The sequence below is a fragment of the Coregonus clupeaformis genome, chromosome 11 (genome assembly GCF_020615455.1).
Source record: "Coregonus clupeaformis isolate EN_2021a chromosome 11, ASM2061545v1, whole genome shotgun sequence".
Classification (NCBI taxonomy): domain Eukaryota; kingdom Metazoa; phylum Chordata; class Actinopteri; order Salmoniformes; family Salmonidae; genus Coregonus; species Coregonus clupeaformis.
The window spans coordinates 40874857-40898330 of NC_059202.1; the positions used below are offsets into that span (position 1 = coordinate 40874857).

At 43.0% G+C, this 23474-nt stretch overlaps 1 protein-coding gene and 1 pseudogene across 2 annotated transcripts in view; both read left to right on the top strand.

Moving 5' to 3' along the window:
- The window catches only part of LOC121555272 (activating molecule in BECN1-regulated autophagy protein 1), a 34905-nt gene extending 19983 nt beyond the window's left edge, over nt 1–14922 (top strand). Inside the window, exons 14-18 of one of the 2 annotated variants that reach the window (XM_045223556.1) lie at nt 7850–7989; nt 8386–8496; nt 8729–8922; nt 9164–9298; nt 12732–14922. In XM_045223556.1, coding sequence (XP_045079491.1) covers nt 7850–7989; nt 8386–8496; nt 8729–8922; nt 9164–9298; nt 12732–13372 — 1221 coding nt within the window. In that variant the 3' untranslated portion in view covers nt 13373–14922. The remainder of the gene's footprint in view (nt 1–7849; nt 7990–8385; nt 8497–8728; nt 8923–9163; nt 9299–12731) is intronic. The other variant, XM_045223557.1, reaches the window with a different exon arrangement.
- LOC121555280 lies at nt 14571–21601 on the top strand (annotated as a pseudogene).
- Nucleotides 21602–23474: the final 1873 nt, after the last annotated feature.

The window sequence follows — 23474 nt, forward strand, 5'->3', positions numbered from 1 at the left end:
ATAAAATATTGATTTTAGCCTTTACTACTATAGCCTATAGAAACGCATTGAATAACACATTCATAAATGGCAAAAAAGACAGTAAAAAAAATACATCATAAGGAATAAGGTTTGGAAGTGTCCTATATCTAGGAGATGTAAGAAGGCTCAGACGATCCCACAGGTGAAGAAGCCGGATGTGGAGGTACTGTGCTGGCGTGGTTACACGTGGTCTGCGGTTACACGTGGTCTGCGGTTATGAGGCCGGTTGGACATACTGCCAAATTCACAAAAACTACGTTGGCTTATGGTAGAGAAATTAATATTAAAACAACTCTGGTGGAGATTCCTGCTGTCAGCATGCCAATTGCACGCTCCCTCAAAACTTGAGACATCTGTGGCATTGTGTTGTGACAAAACGGCACATTTTAGAGTGGCCTTTTATTGTCGCCAGCACAAGGTGCACCTGTGTAATGATCAGCTGTTTAATCAGCTTTTTGATATGCTGCAGCTGTCAGGTGGATGGATTATATTGGCAAAGGGGAAATGCTCACTAACAGGGATGTAAACAAATTTATGCACAACTTTTTTGAGATAAGCTTTTCAAATCAAATCAAATCAAATTTTATTGGTCACATACACGTATTAGCAGATGTTATTGCGGGGGTAGCGAAATGCTTGTGTTTCTAGCTCTGACAGTGAAGTAATATCTAACAAGTAATATCTAACAATTTCACAACATATAGCTAATACACATATACCTAATACAATTCTAAGTAAAGCAGTTTTTGTGCGTATGGACATTTTCTGGGATATTCACTTTACATGTTGCATTTATATTTTTGTTCAGTGTAGAATCATTTACTTATTTACCTAGTTGGCTTGTTGTGTATTCTGCGCAAGATAAACATTCCTTTCGAGGCGCATTCAAGTTGCGAGAGCCATAGGAGGGAAACATGTATTGTGACAAGCAGTCAATGCACAACAATTCTTAATGCAATCGCGGGAAAACACTTTTGAAAGCAGCTTTGGCAATTGTATTTTGAAAGCAGTTTTGGCCATGAGGGGACCACCATGTTTATTTCTCTACTCCTTCATGTGGCATCGTTTTACAGATGCAGTTTTTCAACCGGAGTTTCAAGCATGGTTTAGGCACAGCTGCGCAAAATAGCTCTTAAAGGGTCAATGTCGTCTTAAAAGGGCAATGACATACTTTTTAATAGAAACAAAAATATATAATTAAGAATTATTTATATATTCATATTTATAATAAAATAATAATTACAATTAGGATGTTGTGTCCAATGGGGTAAATGCAGATAGACAAACCCCATCATTCAGCCTATGTAACTTTTTATAGCCACTATGCTGCATCAGTTGTGCTTCAGGTGATAATGCTTATTGCTAATTTGGAATTGGTCCAAACACCAAGACAGTCGTGAAGATGGCGCGACAAAGCCTTTTCCCGCATCAGGAGACTGAAAAGATTTGGCATGGGTCCCCAGATCCTCAGAAAGTTATACAGCTGCACCATCAAGAGCATCCTGACCGGTTGCATCACCGCCTGGTATGGCAACTGCTCATCATCCGACCATAAGGCGCTACAGAGGGTAGTGCGTACGGCCCAGTACATCACTGGGGCCAAGCTTCCTGCCATCCAGGACCTACAGTGCATTCGGAAAGTATTCAGACCCCTTGACTTTTTCCATATTTTGTTACGTTACAGCCTTATTCTAAAATGGATTGAAAAAATAAAAAATCTGCAGGAATCTACACACAATACCCCATAATGACAAAGGGAAAACAATTTGGTAGAATTTGTTTCAAATTTATTAAAAACATAAATACCTTATCTACATAAGTATCCAGACCCTTTGCTATGAGACACGAAATTGAGTGCAGGTGCATCCTGTTTCCATTGATCATCCTTGAGATGTTTCTAAAACTTGATTGGAGTCCACCTGTGGTAAATTCAATTGATTGGACATGATTTTGAAAGGCGCACACACCAGTCTATATAAGGTCCCACAGTTGATAGTGCATGTTAGAGCAAAAACCAAACCAATGAGGTCGAAGGAATTGTCCGTAGAGCTCCGAGACAGGATTGTGTCAAGGCACAGATCTGGGGAAGGGTACCAACAAATGTCTGCAGCGTTGAATGTCCCCAAGAACACAGCTGGCCTCCATCATTCTTAAATGGAAGAAGTTTGGAACCACCAAGACTCTTCCTAGAGCTGGCCGCCCGGCCAAACTGAGCAATCGGGGGAGAAGGGCCTTGGTCAGGGAGGTGACCAAGAACCCGATTGTAACTCTGATAGTCACTTTACCCCTACCTACATGTACAAATTACCTCAACTAGCCTGTAGCCCCGCACATTGACTCGGTACCTGTACTCCCTGAATATAGCCTTGTTATTTTATTGTGTTAATTTTTATTTTGTTTTTTACTTTTATTTTATTTAGTAAATATTTTATTTAAAATAATCCCGGGAAGGATCCCAGACCCCTTAAGCAAAGGGACTGGAATTGGTCAAACTCGCAGTTTAATGCATGTACAAAAGGATCCTCTTTCCCTAAAAGCATGGGTGGCCATAACTTTCTTACATGAAAGGGGAGGTTAACTTGTTCCCAGACAATCAATCTGAGATCGACTTAAGTTTCAGTCATGGGATTTTTTTTGCTTTAACCCCTGTGTAGAGACTTGAAGCACAACTACATAGCTTTAACCCATACTTGAAGGGTTCCCTTTAATGTGCATTTTATGTTTGATATAGATCCCGACTGATATATCGGTTCACTGATATTATTGGCCGATATTGACCTTCAAATGCTATATCTGTATCGGCCGATAATTTCTCCGATATTCAATAAATAGGATGAAAAAAGGGAATCTCATGCTTATCTAAACATGTGTGGCCATCGTCATGGTGTGTCATTAATTTCACAATGTAGAAAATCAACATATGAAGCATATTTCTTGGACAATTGCTGTTTTGGATGGCAATTTAGGTTTAAAGCTTATTTCCTGCAAATCTACTCATTTTTGTACCCAAAAAAGCAATTCTACTCATTCTTGTACCCAAGAAAGCAAAGGTAACTGAACTAAATGACTATCGCCCTGTAGCACTCACCTCTGTCATCATGAAGTGCTTTGAGAGACTAGTCAAGGATCATATCACCTCTACCTTACCTGTCACCCTAGACCCACTTCAATTTGCTTACGGCCCCAATAGATCCACAGACGATGCAATCGCCATCACACTGCACACTGCCCTATCCCATCTGGACAAGAGGAATATCTATGTAAGAATGCTGTTCATTGACTATAGCTCAGCATTCAACATCATAGTACCCTCCAAGCTCATCATCAAGCTCGAGGCTCTGGGTCTGAACCCCGCCCTGTGCAACTGTGTCCTGGACTTCCTGACGGGCCGCCCCCAGGTGGTGAAGGTAGGAAACAACATCTCCACTTCGCTAATCCTCAACACTGGGGCCCCACAAGGGTGCGTGCTCAGCCCCCTCCTGTACTCCCTGTTCACCCATGACTGCGGGGCCAAGCACACCTCCAACTCAATCATCAAGTTTGCAGATGACACAACAGTTGTAGGCTTGATTACCAACAATGACGAGACCGCCTACAGGGAGGAGGTGAGGGCTCTGGGAGTGTGGTGCCAGGAAAAAAACCTCTCACTCAACGTCAACAAAACAAAGGAGATGATCGTGGACTTTTGGAAATAGCAGAGTGTGCAACCCCCTATCCACATCGACGGGACCGCAGTGGAGAAGGTGGAAAGCTTCAAGTTTCTTGGCGTACACATCACCGACAAACTGAAATGGTCCACCCACGCAGACAGTGTGGTGAAGAAGGCTCAACAGAGCCTCTTCAATCTCAGGAGGCTGAAGAAATTCGGCTTGGCACCTAAAACCCTCACAAACTTTTACAGATGCACAATTGAGAGCATCCTGTCGGGCTGTATCACCACCTGGTACGGTGTTTTGTGTGTATTAGGTATATTAGGTATATGTTGTGAAATTGTTAGATATTACTTGTTAGATACAGTGGGGAAAAAAAGTATTTAGTCAGCCACCAATTGTGCAAGTTCTCCCACTTAAAAAGATGAGAGAGGCCTGTAATTTTCATCATAGGTACACATCAACTATGACAGACAAATTGAGAAAAACATTTCCAGAAAATCACATTGTAGAATGTTTTATGAATTTCAAATCAAATCAAATCAAATCATTTGCATTATGGTGGAAAATAAGTATTTGGTCACCTACAAACAACAGATTTCTGGCTCTCACAGACCTGTAACTTCTTCTTTAAGAGGCTCCTCTGCCCTCCACTCGTTACCTGTATTAATGGCACCTGTTTGAACTTGTTATCAGTATAAAAGACACCTGTCCACAACCTCAAACAGTCACACTCCAAACTCCACTATGGCCAACACCAAAGAGCTGTCAAAGGACACCAGAAACAAAATTGTAGACCTGCACCAGGCTGGGAAGACTGAATCTGCAATAGGTAAGCAGCTTGGTTTGAAGAAATCAATTGTGGGAGCAATTATTAGGAAATGGAAGACATACAAGACCACTGATAATCTCCCTCGATCTGGGGCTCCACGCAAGATCTCACCCCGTGGGGGTCAAAATGATCACAAGAACGGTGAGCAAAAATCCCAGAACCACACGGGGGGACCTAGTGAATGACCTGCAGAGAGCTGGGACCAAAGTAACAAAGCCTACCATCAGTAACACACTACGCCGCCAGGGACTCAAATCCTGCAGTGCCAGACATGTCCCCCTGCTTAAGCCAGTACATGTCCAGGCCCGTCTGAAGTTTGCTAGAGTGCATTTGGTTGATCCAGAAGAGGACTGGGAGAATGTCATATGGTCAGATGAAACCAAAATATAACTTTTTGGTAAAAACTCAACTCGTCGTGTTTGGAGGACAAAGAATGCTGAGTTGCATCCAAAGAACACCATACCTACTGTGAAGCATGGGGGTGGAAACATCATGCTTTGGGGCTGTTTTTCTGCAAAGGGACCAGGATGACTGATCCGTGTAAAGGAAAGAATGAATGGGGCCATGTATCGTGAGATTTTGAGTGAAAACCTCCTTCCATCAGCAAGGGCATTGAAGATGAAATACTTATTTTCCACCATAATTTGCAAATAAATTCATAAAAAATCCTACAATGTGATTTTCTGGATTTTTTTTTCTCATTTTGTCTGTCATAGTTGACGTGTACCTATGATTAAAATTACAGGCCTCTCATCTTTTTAAGTGGGAGAACTTGCACAATTGGCGGCTGACTAAATACTTTTTTCCCCCACTGTATTACTGCACTGTCGGAGCTAGAAGCACAAGCATTTCGCTACACCCGCTATAACATCTGCTAAACACGTGTATGTGACAAATACAATTTGATTTGATTTGTGCAGAGCAAATTTTGCAGTTTTAAAACACATTTTCTTCCAATTCTATACATTTTGCCATGTCTCATGTGTATTCATGTGATATTTGACCAACTCAAACATTAAACAATCTATGGGATAAAAAACCTAGCTAAAAAACGTTAGCTGACATGGGCTAGTTGATCTGGACATTTCTGACACGTTACAGTGCATTCAGAAAGTATTCAGACCCCTTGACTTTTTCCACATTTTGTTACGTTACAGTCTTATTCTAAAATGGATTAAATAAAACATTTTCCTCATCAATCTACACACAATACCCCACAATGACAAAGCAAAAACAGGTTTTTAGACATTTTTGCAAATGTATTAAAAACAAAAAACAGATACCTTATTTATATAAGTATTCAGACCCTTTGCTATGAGACTCGAAATAGAGCTCAGGTGCAGGCAGGTAAAAGGCAGATGACAGCCCGCTTGGAGTTTGATAAAAGGCACCTAAAGGACTCTTAGACCATGAGAAACAAGATTCTCTGGTCTGATGAAACCAATAATGAACTCTTTGGCCTGAAAGCCAAACGTCATATCTGGAGGGAACCTGGCTCTATCCCTACGGTGAAGCATGGTGGTGGCAGCATCATGCTATGGGGATGTTTTTCAGCGGCAGGGACTGGGAGACTAGTCAGGATCGAGGGAAAGATGAACGAAGCATAGTACAGAGAGATCCTTGATGAAAACCTACTCCAGAGCGCTCAGGACCTCAGACTGGGACCAAGGTTCACCTTCCAACAGGACAACAACCCTAAGCACACAGCCAAGCCAATGCAGGAGTGGCTTCGGCACAAATCTCTGAATGTCCTTGAGTAGCCCAGCCAGAGCCCGGACTTGAACCCGATCTAACATCTCTGGAGAGACCTGAAAATAGCTGTGTAGCGGCGCTCCCCATCCAATCTGACAGAGCTTGAGAGGATCAGCAGAGGATGGGAGAAACTCCCCAAATACAGGTGTGCCAAGCTTGTAGCGTCATACCCAAGAAGACTCGAGGCTGTAATTGCTGTCAAAGGTGCTTCAACAAAGTACTGAGTAAAGGGTCTGAATACTTATGTAATTGTGATATTTCCAGTTTTCTTTTTTTTATACATTTGCAGGTCTATTGAATCCATTTTAGAATAAGGCTGTAATGTAACAAAATGTGGAAAAAGTCAAGGGGCATGAATACTTAACGAATGCACTGTATAAATAAATATCTCTCTAAGGTATGCAATGACTGAGATGACAAGAGGGAAACTGATGATGCACTACCCAATTTCGAAATTGCACCTTGTGGATTCTACTATTACAACTTTCAGTAAGTTGAAAGCTGGACTGAGTTAGTTTTTTTTTTGGGGGGGGGGGCGCGCCCCCTCTGCTGACTGGGCACGCCCCACAGTTTGGGGACCACTGGTGTAGAGAATCATTGTACCATCTAAACCGCTGAGAAATATATTTTCCATAACCAAAAATATTGTATTTTCAGCTGTTTGAAGCTGGTGTACAAAATCGAAAGTAAAAGACGCCAAAACGAAACTTAAAATCAGGAAGATTAGGAATAGCGCACATAGAACAGATCTACCACTTCTTAGACTTGCTTTCAATGAGAATGACAGATCTATAACTCACATTTCTATGTGAATTTGGTCAGTCGCCCCAAAAGCTACATATTGCAGCTTTAAGTACCCATTATTTCCCATAGAACTGGTCGAATCCGACCAATAACAATAATATTCCACCTATTCACTAGTGATGGCGTAAAACATCTATACAGTAAAGTTGCATATCAGGATATTATTTATATGTATCGTTTTGACAATATCGCAATATTATTTTTGCTCTAGTTGGCTGTACCTGCACCAAAAGTATTTTTACTTCATATCTTGTTCTCCATCTTCTTTTTAAATATGGAGCCATTTTTGTTTTTTCATGGCTCTCTCTTGTCCCTCTGCAGCAGACATATGGTGAGAAATATGTTTAGACCATGGAATCGCAATACAATCACAGTATTGAATCGCAATACATATAGAATTGTGAGAATCGCAAAAATATGAAATCAGCACCTAAGTATTGTGATAATATCATATCATGAGGTCGATCCTTGGCAATTCCCAGCCCTACTATTCACTGTAGCAGCACCATAAAACTACTGATAAGTTCTTCAATGGCTTTTAAATTACTGTCTGTCTGGCCATTACAGACATTATAAAGCCATTAAATTCTTCGAAAACAACATGAAAATGTTAGATCAGTTGGAACATAGACAGTAGATAGACATATTATATTTTCTTATTTTTCAAATTTCTCCAATGGCCCCGTGCTTTCCAGTAAGACATCTGTTCTTGATTTACCATTACTTGTACACTTGTTGATGTTTGCAATTGTTGATGTTTGTTTGTTTGGGTTCTCTATTTGTTCCTTAGATGGTGTTCAATGTGGTGTACCCCATGGCTCCGGACCAGCGGCGGCACGTCAGCATCAATTCAGCCAGATGGCTTCCAGACCCGGGGATGGGCTTGGCCTACGGCACCAACAAAGGGGACTTGGTCATCTGCAGGCCCGTGTGAGTAGTGCTCCTGTTTGTCCATTGCAATGCGTATACCTGATAGACTGGGCCCTATCGGGACAGTGCATGGGTGACTTTTTGTTTGCTTTGTTGTCATCAATATACACTTTGTGTGCGAATGTGTATTCCCGGTATCTTGAGTTCAGTGCAGTCCTTACCACCACCTCCAATGCTGGCGGTCATTTGGATTCATTTTGGCCTCTGATTTTATTATTCTAATAGCCAGTATAAACAGGAAGCGTCTGGATTGGAGAGGGTCAATTATTGGTCTGTAATGAGGTCATTGTCTGTGATGATTACATGAAGGAATCTCTCCTCAGTGGAGAGATCTGATAATGACGACATCGTCGGTGCCAATGATAAATGATGTCGTGCTGTCTGTCTGTTCTCCAGGTTGTACCGGAGTGACGGAGAGAGCCCGGCCGAAGCGAGCGCCGAGCCCATATTCACAGTCAGTAACAGCGGTGGTGGAACCAGCAGGACCCGCGGTACAGATCGACCAGGGTGAGCAGTTGACACCTCTTTCTCTTACATGTCCTCTCTGGCCTGCTCGCTGTGTGCACTGAACTGTGTAAAATTACAGAAACTTTCCCAACATTCCCAGGTTTTCCAGAAATCCTCCAACTTTAAAAACGTGGGATTTTGGGGACGTTTCTGGAATTTGCAACTCTAAACTGTGTAATGAGTATCCATCCATAATATATCAATCTTCTCTGTGGTGTTTGTCCACTCCAAGGGTCTCCAGTCGCACCAGCTGGAGACTTGACAGGGACATGGGTCTGATGAATGCCATTGGCCTCCAGCCCCGACAGCCCGCCCCCTCGGTGACCTCACAGGGCACTCAGACAGCCATCGTGCAGCTGCAGAACGCCGAGACGCAGACAGAGATGGACCTCTCCGGGCCCAGCACCTCCCACGCTGCTGCTTATGGTAGGAGGAGACTTCTCATTGTTTCCCTGTGCGAAAATAAAACACTGAGATCCAATCAGACCCATGCTCAAGGACACATTGCCTTTCAATTAAGAGTCAGCAGGACAAGTATTTTTTTGTGTTTTACACAGATGTTAACCTTCAACAAATGTCTGACTTACTGTGCAGTTTAGTGTTGCAATTTAGTTTTGTTGAGGAAATGTTAATGTATCAATGATTTCTCTCTCACTACTAATCTCAGTAGAAGCCCGTCAAGAGGTCCCGTCCACAAGCCGTGAGACCCAGGGAGGCCTGGAGCAGCCACAAACCAGTCGGACCGAGGACAGTGCCATGGGGGACGCTTCAACAGAAGCCGGCACCTCCACAGCCAACACCGGTAATCCTCCCAGTCCCAGCTACTACTCTCCCTAAAGACCCCTGTTATTGTACATTCTACATGGTTTTATAGCAGTCTTTCCCTTCGTTTTATCAAAATTCAATTGAAGGGTAGGAGAAACACTTTTACAGTGGGTATCATAAGGATTCACCCCCCTTGAATTTCTGTTACATTTACAAAGTGTGATTAAAATGGATTTGTCATTTTTTGTCAGCAGTCTACACAAAATACTCTGTAATGTCAAGGTGGAAGAAAATGTATATTTTCTTTTAAAGATTTACAGTACATTCGGAAAGTATTCAGACCCCTTGACTTTTTCCACAGCCTTATTGTAAAATTGATTGAATTGTTTTTTTCCCCTCATCAATCTGCACGCAATACCTCATAATGACAAAGCAAAAACTAGTTTTTAGACATTTTTGCAAATGTATAAAAAAAAAAAACGGAAATATCACGTTTACATAAGTATTCAGACCCTTTGGCAGCGATTACAGCCTCGAGTCTTCTTGGGTATGATGCTACAAGCTTGGCACACCTATATTTGGGGAGTTTCTCCCATTCTTCTCTGCAGATCCTCTCAAGGGTTGTTGTCCTGTTGGAAGGTGAACCTTGACCCTAGTCTGAGGTCCTGAGCGCTCTGGAGCAGGTTTTAATAAAGGATCTCTCTGTACTATGCTCCGTTCATCTTTCCCTCGATCCTGACTAGTCTCCCAGTCCCTGCCGCTGAAAAACATCCCCATAGCATGATGCTGCCACCACCATGCTTCACCATAGGGATGGTGCCAGGTTCCCTCCAGATATGACGTTTGGCTTTCAGGCCAAAGAGTTCATTATTGGTTTCATCAGACCAGAGATTCTTGTTTCTCATGGTCTAAGAGTCCTTCAGGTGCCTTTTATCAAACTCCAAGCGGGCTGTCATCTGCCTTTTACCTGCCTGCACCTGAGCTCTATTTCGAGTCTCATAGCAAAGGGTCTGAATACTTATATAAATAAGGTAACTGTTTTTTGTTTTTAATACATTTGCAAAAATGTCTAAAAACCTGTTTTTGCTTTGTCATTATGGGGTATTGTGTGTAGATTGATGAGGAAAATGTTTTATTTAATCCATTTTAGAATAAGACTGTAACGTAAGAAAATGTGGAAAAGGTCAAGGGGTCTGAATACTTTCTGAATGCACTGTAACGTGTCAGAAATGTCCAGATTTACATTTACATTACATTTTTGTCATTTAGCAGACGCTCTTATCCAGAGCGACTTACAGTTAGTGAGTGCATACATTTTTAAACTAGCCCATGTCAGCTAACGTTTTTTTAGCCCATAGATTGTTTAATGTTTGAGTTGGTCAAATATCACATGAATACACATTAGACATTGCAAAATGTATAGAATTGGAAGAAAATGTGTTTTAAAACTGCAAAATTTGCTCGGCACAAATGAAATTGTATTTGTCACATACACGTGTTTAGCAGATGTTATAGCGGATGTAGCGAAATGCTTGTGCTTCTAGCTCCGACAGTGCAGTAATATCTAACAAGTAATATCTAACAATTTCACAACATATACCTAATACACACAAAACTAGTAAGGAATGGAATTTAAGAAAATATACATATATGGACAAGCAATGACAGCGTGGCATGGACTAAGATATAGTAGAATATTATAGAATAGAATGCAGTATATACATATGAGATGAGTAGTGCAAGATATGTAAACATTATTAAAGTGACTGTAAACATTATTAAAGTGACTAGTGTTCCATTTCTTAAAGTGGCCAGTGATTTCAATAGGCAGCAGCAGCCTCTAATGCAGGGTTCTTCAATTCCGGTCCTGGAGGGCCGAAACACTTCTGTTTTTTATTTCTACCTGGTAGTTAATTGCACTCACCTGGTGTCCCAGGTCTGAATTAGCCCCTGATTAGAAGGAGAGGATGAAAAACAGAGGTGTTTCGGCCCTTCAGGACCGGAATTGAAGAACCCTGCTCTAATGTGTTAGTGATGGCTATTTAACAGTCTGAAGGCCTTGAGATAGAAGCTGTTTTTCATTCTCTCGGTCCCAGCTTTGATGTACCTGTACTGACCTCGCCTTCTGGATGATAGCGGGGTGAACAGGCAGTGGCTCGGGTGGTTGATGTCCTTGATTATCTTTTTGGCCGTCCTGTGACATCGGGTGCTGTATGTGTCTTGGAGGGCGGGCAGTTTGCCCGCGATAATGCATTCAGCAGACCGCACCACCCTCTGGAGAACCCTGCGGTTTCATCAGACCTGAGAATCTTGTTTCTCATGGTCTGTACTTTAGGTGCCTTTTGGCAAACTCCAAGCAGGCTGTCATGTGCCTTTTACTGAGGAGTGGCTTCCATCTGGCCACTCTACCTTAAAGGCCTGATTGGTGGAGTGCTGCAGAGATGGTTGTCCTTCTTAAAGGCAATGCTACCAAATACTAATTGAGTGTATGTAAACTTCTGACCCACTGGGAATGTGATGAAAGAAATAAAAGCTGAAATAAATCATTCTCTCTACTATTATTCTGACATTTCACATTCTTAAAATAAAGTGGTGATCCTAACTGACCTAAAACGGAGAATTCTTACTAGGATTAAATGTCAGTAATTGTGAAAAACTGAGTTGAGTGAAATGTCAGAGTGAAATGTATTTGGCTAAGGTGTATGTAAACTTCCGACTTCAACTGTAGATGTTGTATGTATGGGGGACAGAGGAAGGGGTAGTCATAAAAAAATCATGTCAACCCCTATTATTTCACACAGTGAGTCTGCAACTTATTATGTGATTTGTTAAGCCACATTTTACTACTGAACTAATTTAGGCTTGCCTAATCAATTTTCTATAAATTTCTATTAATTTGTAAAAATGTGTCGAATTTTCTTTTGATTATTATGTCTAGATCATGATTAAAAAAAAAAAAAATTATAATGAAATATATTTCAATCCCACTTTGAAAAAAATACCAAGGGGGGTGAATACTTATTATATGCACTGTATATAGTCATTATGACAGCAAATGGTAAAATGGTCAGAAAGGGGTGGTTCAACTGTCTGTTTTGCAGAGGAGGGAATCAGTGAAAGGTATATCCTCCATTGTATGAGTAGAAGGCTGGACTGGGTCTCGTTTCGCTAAAAGGACCAGTCATTTATGACCTGCAGCAGCAGGCAGAATCAAATCTCTCCCCTCTCTCAGGGAGTAATTTCCTATGGTCCCCGACGGTTTCCTCATAACCATCCTCCTCTAGCAGCCAGCTGTATTGAACACTGGGGTTTCCAGGAACAAACTGACATATTAACTTTCCCCCTGGGGCCAACTTTCTCCCTGGCATTACATTGTTTTGCAAGTCACCACTGAAAAAAACAATCAGCAGCTTGAAAGAGTTCATTATCATCGCTCATATCTTCTCTCCTTCCCTCCCTCCTCTATCCAGGCGAGGCCCCAGAGTATGCCCCGGGAGAGGACGCCCTGGCGCGCATCCGCCGGCTCATCGCAGAGGGCGGCATGACGGCGGTGGTCCAGCGGGAGCAGAGCACCACCATGGCCTCCATGGGCGGCTTCGGCAACAACATTATCGTCAGCCATCGCATCCACCGCGGCTCCCAGACCTGGGCCGGCGCCGCAGCCAGGCGGCCCAGCAGCAGTGACCCCAACCTGGCCGTCCCCAGCCCCTCTACAGCCTCCCTTTCCACCGCCACCGCCTGCCCCCTCACCATTACCCAGCCACAGCCCTCCCAGACCCAGACCCTGCGTCTCAGCCTGGAGCACCCCTCCGCTCCCACAGAGCCTCGCCCAGGCCCGGTGTGGGGGCCGCCCTTTCTCTCCCAACCACAACCCCCCAGCCTAGCCTCAGGTACGGGGGCTGGGCTCTCAGTGGCCATGGACATCGACAATGTGTTTGAAGTAGCCAGCCGAATGGACAATTCTGAGCCAGGCCCCTCTTCCTCCCTGCTCTTCTCCTCTTCCTCCTCCTCCTCTCGCAGCTCCTACCCTCCCAGCAGTGGCACAAACGGCAACGATAACAATAGCAGCAGCAGCAGAGATGGTTACCGAGGCGACCCTTACAGCAGGTAGAGTCCTGTGAGGCTTGACCATTATTGCCCAAGAGAGGGAGAGAATTCCCCAGAGCAGACAGTGGGGGACTGATGCTAGTGACGATGCTTTGGGCCGAGAGACGGTGTATCAGGAACCCTAAGGGGACTCCGTGTGGCCCTGTCTAGCAGGTGCGCTTCTCCTCAAAGCCTTATCTCACAAATAATGGTTTCTCAGACTCTGCGTGGTCTCCAGCCCTGAACAGAAGGGACATCAGCTTCAGTGGCATTTTGACCCCCTCTGTATTGGTGTGCACTTACATTTGCACTTAAAATGGACCTTAGCTGTATGATCATTCCATGTCAGAAAGGGCTTTTACTTGAATTGTGAGTTTTTTTCAGTCCTTCTCTTCGCATAGGCGTGACCGATAGACAAGGTTCCTCCATTCAAAGTGCCATGTAAGGGTAATTGTAAAGAACAACAAAAAAAAAGGTGTTTCTTCAGTGCAGCGTTCTGGTGCCATGTGATTGAATTTGACATGAAATAGTGTGCGTTTGCTATATTTTGAAGCCTCTTTTTTTGTATTTGTAATGTGATGATAATGCTTGGCGGGAAAATAATGCTATCGTTGTATGAGTCATGATATGATGCGTGTGGCATGACTAAAGCCATGCCTTTTCAAGAGAGAATCTGCAGCTGCCTGTTTTCATTATAGATTGACTATGTCAGAGGTCCCCCCAAAAGGATCATGGTCATATTACCCATGAGTCCCCAAGTGTACAGAGCATCTGATTTGAAGTTACAAGACTAAGCCCCCTATTGCTTCAAGTTCAAGCAGGATACAGTGAACGTATACAAAATGGTGGATGTAATGTTACAATGTCTAATCGATCATTTCTGACTGTATTGATACTGTGCTATTGTTCTACTGCATGTTTTCAATAATGCTGCATCGTTTTCCGACGAAAAAAGGGAACGCCATCGGCACAAAAGTCTTTGCGAAGTATGGACAAATCGGCATTGGGGGAGAAGGGGAAACAAAAAAACTAACTTGCACACCTGTTTGGGGAAGAGTTAGACAGCTCTCTAGACAGGCTTGTGTCATGCTAAGAGGCAGCACCGTCATTCCTCTCCTGTTGCACTACAGTGACTGGGTTTGGTGCCAAGAGGCGTGCGGTGAGGCCTGGGTCAGGATTTGTTTACCATCTGGTCACCCACTCCACAAACCTCCAAAAGTGCGATGGTGACCCAGACCAGACCCAGAGCCCCCTGTCGCCTGCACTCACCACTGGTGCTCCAGGGACACCGTGAGAGCCGAGACGTTACCACTAGGATTCAATGAAACAAAGCTGACTGTTGACTTGAATTACGCCCAGTGACCCTTCCCACAAAGACTCTGAGGAGGAGCGAGCAGGGGGCTAGCTGGATTGGCTCAGCTGTAGCTGTCTGTCAACAGGGAGAGGGTCTTCACTGAGCTTCTTCTTCAAAACCCAGCACCAACACACCCAGCGCTTAAGAAGCACTGAAGTGGAGCTGTTATGTGTGTGTATGCTTGTCTCTGTGAGTGTGTATGCGTGTGCATTTGTAAGTGTGTGGGGGGAGGAGGGAAGGAGAGCAAGTTTGCCTTTTAACTATAATCGTGGGTGGGTGGGTGGGTCAGAAGGCTGGTATATGTAGCATCTCTTAGTCAAAGTTACTTTGCCCTAATCATGTGGTTTGTCACTTGGGCACGTCGGGGCGAGAGAGCTTTCGATTATAAACTCAATCTGTCCCCGTGCTGAACCAGGATTATTTTTTTTGAAACGTGAATTCTCGATCACCATTTAGATAGAGTTTTTGTACTGTAATGTCTTCAGGGGTGTGCCTGGCCTATTGTGACAGGCAGAGTGTCCTTAGCATATCATTTCACTAAAGCCCCCTGACCACGTCGGGTGCTTACAGACAAGAAAAATAAATGCCCTGCACAGTATAACTTTTATTTTTAAAACCCATATTGCTTAGCTATTCACATTTTAATCGCTTTGTAGGGTTATTATATTGTTAGAGTTTAAGTTAGGTGGGATTTGTGTGTTTTGTTTTCCGGAGGGGGGGGGTTAAGAAAAATTAACTGACATTGCGACATTGAGAGTACAGGACCTATGAGTAGAGCGAGAGCGCGAATGGAGCAAGTGCCCCGATTGGTTGTTTTTTGAGCTGTGCAGCGAGTCCTGTGTGCGACTCCAAGCAAGCTGTTTGCTGCATGTATGAAAACTGCTACAACTGTCTTTCTGATTAGTAGAAAGTCAAATTGCCTGGCAGGTGAGAAAGAAGCAAACTATCTGAATGCTCCTCCTGGCTTTACTTGATTCATTAAGATTTTTAAAAATGTTTGTCGGCTGTTCATGTGTCTGTCTGTTTTGTGTGAAAAAGCGCTGCCTCCCATATGTCCCTCATCCTGAATGATACGCATACTGTAAGTCCACAACTACACTTTTAACAATGCAAATCAATGGTATACAAACTGTCTCACCTGATATTACAAAACCCCTATATCAAACTATCAAGTTTGTTCACTTCATTGGCTTTTACTTTTCTGTGATGTAATTAAAAAGAGATTTGTTGACATAAAGATAAAAAATGTAACAATGTTCTGTGAAGAGATGGCAATCTTATCGGTTCTTAATGGAAAGCTACAGTAAGTTGTATAGATATGACCTGCGGTTTTGAACACCTTAAAGGCCCAATGCAGCTGCTTTTATACCCATTTCTGTGTAACAATTAAGTACCTTACTGTAATAGATTTCCATAAAAATGGGCAAAAATATCTTTATAGCAAAAAAACTATTTCTCAAGCAAGAATTTTCCTAGGACTGTCTGGGAATGGTGGGAGGGGAAAACTGAAAACCTGCTGTTATTGGCAGAGAGGTTTGAAACTCTTTTTGTACATTTACATTTTAGTCATTTAGCAGACGCTCTTATCCAGAGCGACTTACAGTTAGTGCATACATTATTTTTTATACCCCCCGTGGGAATCAAACCCACAACCCTGGCGTTGCAAACGCCATGCTCTACCAACTGAGCTACATCCCTGCCGGCCATTCCCTCCCCTACCCTGGACCAATTGTGCGCCACCCCACAGGTCTCCCGGTCGCGGCCGGCTACGACAGAGCCTGGATACGAACCAGGATCTCTAGTGACACAGCTAGCACTGCGATGCAGTGCCTTAGACCACTGCGCCACTCGGGAGACTAGCGTAATTGGTATATTAAAGCTGCAATAGAAATGTGAGTTATAGATCTGTCATTCTCATTGAAAGCAAGTCTACGAAGCAGTAGATCTGTTCTATGTGCACTATTTTTATGCTTCCTGTTAGTTTCTGCGTCTTTTACTTTCGGTTTTGTACACCAGCTTCAAACAGTTATTGAAAATATATATTCACAGTGGTTTAGGTGGTATAATTATTCTCTACACTATGCATTGCTTGTTTTTTCACATAAACTGATATTAGGCAAACTATTAGATTTTTTGCAACCAGGAAATGGCGGAACGATTTCTGCATATTGCACCTTTAACCAATTTACCGCATGGTGATGTCACCATGGAAAGCCGAAACTCCTGCCCATGCAAACCTGCTCATTAGAAGGTCCTGTGTAGATTGTATTTTCAACCAGCAACTATCAAGAAATAACACTAATCTTTTTTTTACACTTTTACAGTGTTAGTTTTACTATATGATACAAAACACAGGAAAAACAGAATTCTGACTGCACTGGGCCTTTGAGTAACCGAATGTCATCTATACGGTTATTGTATGCTTTACCCACAGGGAACAAATCCTATTCTTAAGGTGAAATATAATTGGTATTCTACATCTCATATATGCAAATAACAGTGGTTTGAGTTCTGTGGAATGGAAGAAATTAAAGTGCATTCAACATAGTGGTAGTATAAACTAATTTGATACATGGCACTGCATTTAGACACTAATGCTTTGTCAAACAAATCATACTCCAGACTCCCAATATACATGTTTTTAAATGTTTAGTACAAGTTGGGAATACTGCTGATTAATCTTAATAAGTAGCGTTGTCCCTCTGTACTTACTTGTGTTTGGCAGGTGTTACAGGAGTGGGTCGCAGTTCCGGAGCGACCCACTAGGTGACATCCTCCGACAACCTTAGGCACCTCCTCACTCACAGTCGGGACTAATCATCTGCCTATTGGTGTCACCTGTGGCTATCTGATTCACCTGTGTATTTATGCCCTCACTGCCCTGTGTTCCCTTGCTCAGTTTTCGCTGCAAGTTCCTTGATGTCAAGCAGTACGTATCAGTGTCACGTGACGGAGTTACAGGTACTCGAGAAGTGTTCTCCCTGTGTCATTGTGTTTTTTCCAGTCAGAGTTAGTATTTCGTATTGTTTGCTGTCAGCTTGTTTTTTGGAGACCTACGGTGGGGAGAACAAGTATTTGATACACTGCCGATTTTGCAGGAGCCACTCCTTAGTTGCCCTGGCTGTGTGTTTTGGGTCGTTGTCATGCTGGAAGACCCAGCCACGACCCATCTTCAATGCTCTTACTGAGGGAAGGAGGTTGTTGGCCAAGATATCGCGATACATGGCCCCCATCCATCCTCCCCTCAATACGGTGCAGTCGTCCTGTCCCCTTTGCAGAAAAGCATCCCCAAAGAATGATGTTTCCACCTCCATACTTCACGGTTGGGATGATGTTCTTGGGGTTGTACTCATCCTTCTTCTTCCTCCAAACACGGCGAGTGGAGTTTAGACCAAAAAGCTCTATTTTTGTCTCATCAGACCACATGACCTTCTCCCATTCCTCCTCTGGATCATCCAGATGGTCATTGGCAAACTTCAGACAGGCCTGGACATGCGCTGGCTTAAGCAGGGGGACCTTGTGTGTGCTGCAGGATTTTAATCCATGACGGCGTAGTGTGTTACAAATGGTTTTCTTTGAGACTGTGGTTCCAGCTCTCTTCAGGTCATGGACCAGGTCCTGCCGTGTAGTTCTGGGCTGATCCCTCACCTTCCTCATGATCATTGATGCCCCATGAGGTGAGATCTTGCATGGAGCCCCAGACCGAGGGTGATTGACCGTCATCTTGAACTTCTTCCATTTTCTAATAATTGCGCCAACAGTTGTTGCCTTCTCACCAAGCTGCTTGCCTATTGTCCTGTAGCCCATCCCAGCCTTGTGCAGGTCTACAATTGTATCCCTGATGTCCTTACACAGCTCTCTGTTCTTGGCCATTGTGGAGAGGTTGGAGTCTGTTTGATTGAGTGTGTGGACAGGTGTCTTTTATACAAGTAACGAGTTCAAACAGGTGCAGTTAATACAGTTAATGAGTGGAGAACAGGAGGGCTTCTTAAAGAAAAACTAACAGGTCTGTGAGAGCCAGAATTCTTACTGGTTGGTAGGTGATCAAATACTTATGTCATGCAAAAAAATGCAAATGAATTACTTAAAAATCATACAATGTGATTTTCTGGATTTTTGTTTTAGATTCCGTCTCTCACAGTTGAAGTGTACCTATGATAAAAATTACAGACCTCTACATGCTTTGTAAGTAGGAAAACCTGCAAAATCGGCAGTGTATCAAATACTTGTTCTCCCCACTGTATGTGCTCCTCATTTGTTTTCGTGTATAGTCCGTTGTTTTGTATCCTGGCTTTTGGACAACCAGTAAAGATCCTTGTTTCACCATCCTTGCCTACTGTCTATCCTGCACCGCACCTGGGTCACACCTCACACCAACCCGTACAGGCAGTAATTCATTTAAACTAGAAATAATAGAGGTCCAAGAATGGATCCTTGTGGAACACCACATTTGATCTCAAGAGGGGAGAGTTTACTCCTTTTAAAGTGACAGATTGCGTTCTTCCTTTTACTTGGGAAGAATGCAGATAAAGGTCCCCCTATACTTATTTGGGATTATCTTATGAATGTCATGTTTTACACTCCATTTCTTTGTGTTGAGGCACCTGTGGGGTCATCTGTGATATGCAGTATGTGTGAAACAGTTTTGCCCAATGATACAATGACAGTGATTATAGCATTGTTCCAATAATGTTTAATGTCAGCCTTGGTTTTTGATTAATTTAGATCTTTCACTACTTTGCCCCTTTAGGGCCACCACATTTCACACAGTCTCTGAGCTGTTTGTGAGCCTTATTTTGTTTTAAACCATGTGAGGCAGAGGCTTTGGCGAAATGGGTTAGTTCATATGAGGGAGAGCGGTAGAGGTTTTGCTCAGTGCCTGTATGGTTCACACTAGTTACTCTACTACTTATCCTAAATCTACTAAAACTCTTGGCGCTAGTATGTAGCCAAAAAACAGTGACTGGTTGATTATACTAATCAATTACAAATTATTGGTTTTGTTCCTTTGTTAGTGTACAATAGTCTCTGGTCTTGCCTCATGCTTCCTATGTTTGGAAGGTTGATTTGATATAGATTTGAATGTAGTGGATTTTTGGGTTCTTTTAAGGTAAATTGAGATTACACTAAAAATCCAACAAGTTCTATAGCATATATAGTAACACCAAAGATCCTATGTAATGTTGGCGATGGAAAAAGGCAAATACAGTGATCCCTCGCCACTTCGCGGTTCACTTATCGCGGATTCGCTATTTCGCGGATTTTCATAATGCATTTTTTTTTTTTTGGTGCATTGTGCTCTGCATTCTGATTCGCTAAAAACTCACTCCCGCTTCTTGTATCAAAACATGCTACGAATTGTGCTATCATTTTGTCGTCTCGTGCAGTTATGTGTACGTACATAAAACAGCTTGGCAAATTTACATTAAGTTGGCCAAATTATCTTGTAATTTCGAACATCTCCTAATGAAATGGGACCCTTTGATGAGCCGTTCGTTACAGTTCTCCAACGTAATCGATGGTGGCATGTCGGTGTACAAGGATCTTTTTGCAAAGAAGAAAAAAGAGCGACAACAGCTGCCTATCACTATGTTCTTCTCCCGAACAAACACACCTGCACCGCGGGCTTCAGAAGAAGAGAACACTGCAGAGCGCAGTCAGGATGCAGCGGCCCAGTCTGAAGAGCAGTGAAACGGCCTACACGTGAGTCACTGTATTTGTATACATGTAATAGTTGCTAATTGTAAAAAAAAAAAAGTTTTCTATTTCGCGGATTTCACTTATCGCGGGTCATTTTCGGAACGTAACCCCCGCGATAAACGAGGGATTACTGTAAACAATAAGAAACTTCACAAAGGCGTTGTTATTAAGGGGTTGTGATACTTGGTTTGTACCATTTGACTGATCTATAGATTCAGAGTTTATTAGCTTTTGGTAAACATAGGCTATAGATTTATGTATTACCATAGAATAAAAATACTGTGTATTGTATGCAATTCCTTTCCTTTCAAGGATAATCTATTAATTATTATTGATCTATGAATTGATAACAAAAGTTGTTGCTTTGTGAAAATTGTGGATGGGCTATCCATGGTGTCCAAAACTGAAAAGAGGACATTGAAACCATTTATTATAAACCGGGTAGTTTGAGTCCTGGATGCTGATTGGCTGAAACAGCATTCCAGCCGTGTGTATGTCAGACAATATACCACGGGTATGATGCAAAAATACTTGTTTCCTATTCGATTATAATAGCAATAAGGCGGGCACCTCTGGGGTTTGTGTACCGGGCTGCCGGTACACCACTGCTTAGCTGATCCTCATCGTCATAGTGACCATCTCTCAGCTTCATCACCGTCCTGGACAACTTCCTGTTTTTGCTGTCAATCAAAGTCAAATGCCACCTCCAGATGGTCAACAACTACTTCCTGTTCAGCCTGGCGTGTGCTGACTTCATCAAAAGCCTGCTCTCCATGAACCTATACACCCTCTACATCGTCAAGGGCTACTGGCCCCTAGTCATCTGTGACCTGTGGTTGGCCTTGGACTACGTGGTCAGCAACGCATCAGTCATGAACCTCCTGATCAACAGCTTCGACCGCTACTTCTGCGTGACCCGGCCTTTAACCTACCCGGCCAGACGGACCACCAGACTGGCTGGGCTGATGATCGCAGCAGCCTGTCTCTGTTCCCCTGGGCCCCAGCCATCCTCTATGGCAGTCCCTTTTGGGCAAACGCATCGTCCCTGACGGGGAGTGCTATATCCAGCTTCTGTCCAACCCCACGGGCACACTGGGAATGACGCTCCCTGCATTCTACCAGCCCGCAGCCATTATGATCGTCCTATACATGCGCATCTCCTTTGCCAGCTGCAGTTGCCACACTGAAGGTGCAGAGTAGAAGAGCGAGGACCTCTAGTGGATGACCAAAACACAGCAGCCTTCTGAGGAGGGGGCACTGTGTCTCAACCCAGACAGACACTGAGCCAAAGAGCAACTGGGCTATTTACATCGAAGCGGAGATCATGTATCTGCCCTAAGCAGGGGATCATCAACTCCCCCCTCTCGAAAGCGCTGAAAGACTCTACAGAGCAGGCCAATAACGGTGTCATCCCCACATCAGGTGTCCCCCACTCCCCAGACCACTTACCTAGTGAGATAAACCAAGACTGCAGATGTTCAACAGTAGGGTCATGTTCTACCACACAGGGGATAAGAACAGCTCTGCTACCAACGTCTCCCAGTCAAGCTCTATCCATAATGTCTCCAATACAACTAGTCAGCCCAGCTTCAGTAAGACCCAAGCGAAGAGGAGACCGATAGTTGCGGAATGTGACAGACTATTTGTGCTATTCTCCTGGCCTTCATTCTCACCTGGACTCCATACAGCGTAATGGCCATCATTGGCACCTACTGTTACTTCTGCGTTCCAAACAGAGTTTGGACCATGGGCTACTGGCTGTTATATCAATAGCACCGTCACCCCAGCGTGTTACGCACTGTGTAACATCACATTCAGAAAGACCTTTAAGAACCTGCTGAGGTGTCAGTATAGAAACACAAGTGTGAACTGCGGATGGTGTGAACTACTCTATTATAACCCTTTGCCAAACATTTTATTATTTGAGGAAGACCTATTTTATTGATGGACTACTAAGGTAATTGTAAATTTGTAAAATAGTATTTTATAGAACATATTATATTATAGAAAATCAAACAAAACGAATCAAAGCGGCACATTAGTTTCAATGATGGTCCTTTTCCAAGTCAACTCATTTATTGATGTGCAAACTAAGCAAATGTTTCTACTCACTGTATATTGTTGTTAAAAGAATGCGCTTCCTTTTTCTGCTAACAATTATGTCAGCCTTCTGCTTATGTTTGTGATAATGTAATATTGTAGTTAAGATATACTGCCATTTCCTAAAACTATTTTTTTAAATGTGTATTACTGACACTAGATTTTTGAATGTTCACTCAAATCGCTGCAAACGGTGTTGTAGGCCTACGTCAGATCGAATGTAGATGAAACTTGTTGAGAAGAAATGGGCTACAGGTAGGCTGTTATGGTTAACTATGGAAAGCCGTTTGAGTCTTTGCGTGTCAAAAAAGATACACGTCAAATAACACTTTGATGCGTCAAATAAGCTTGGTGACCAATCAAGACCTGAATATGACTCGTCACATAACAAATTAACACGTTCATACATGTTTAGCGTCGTAGCTCTTTTGCAGGACTCTGAAACCACTGTGAACCACATTTATTGTACCAGTCACCCTACTATGTGTATTGAACACTATTCCAGAGGAAAAACAATACAACCTGGATGTTTTGGAGTCTGATAACTCTGAAGAGGACGTTGGGGAAAAAGCTCTTGGTACTGAGTAGACTGACACCCCATTTAATTGATCCCCAATCCTTAGGTAAGGCTGTACAGTGCAATATGAATGTCAATATGCACAATAGGCTGACTGCGGAGGTGATTTCACACAGTCACAGTCCTGCGATAAGAGCTACAACGCTAATATTTGCGTAAACTCTTCACAGTTGTGTTCTGTGAGTGTCACTTGAGTAGACTGATACCCCATTTCATTGCTCCACGTTCCAACCTTGTTTAACATTATCTAGTCTACATATTGAATGATTTCACGAATTGTAACCTTCTGCGTCACTTTCAAAGAGGTACTTTTATTTGGAAGGCAAACCGCAAATTCCACTATTGTGGCTATTCCTTATTGTGGCTATTTTCACAACACACAACCCGGTCCGGTGA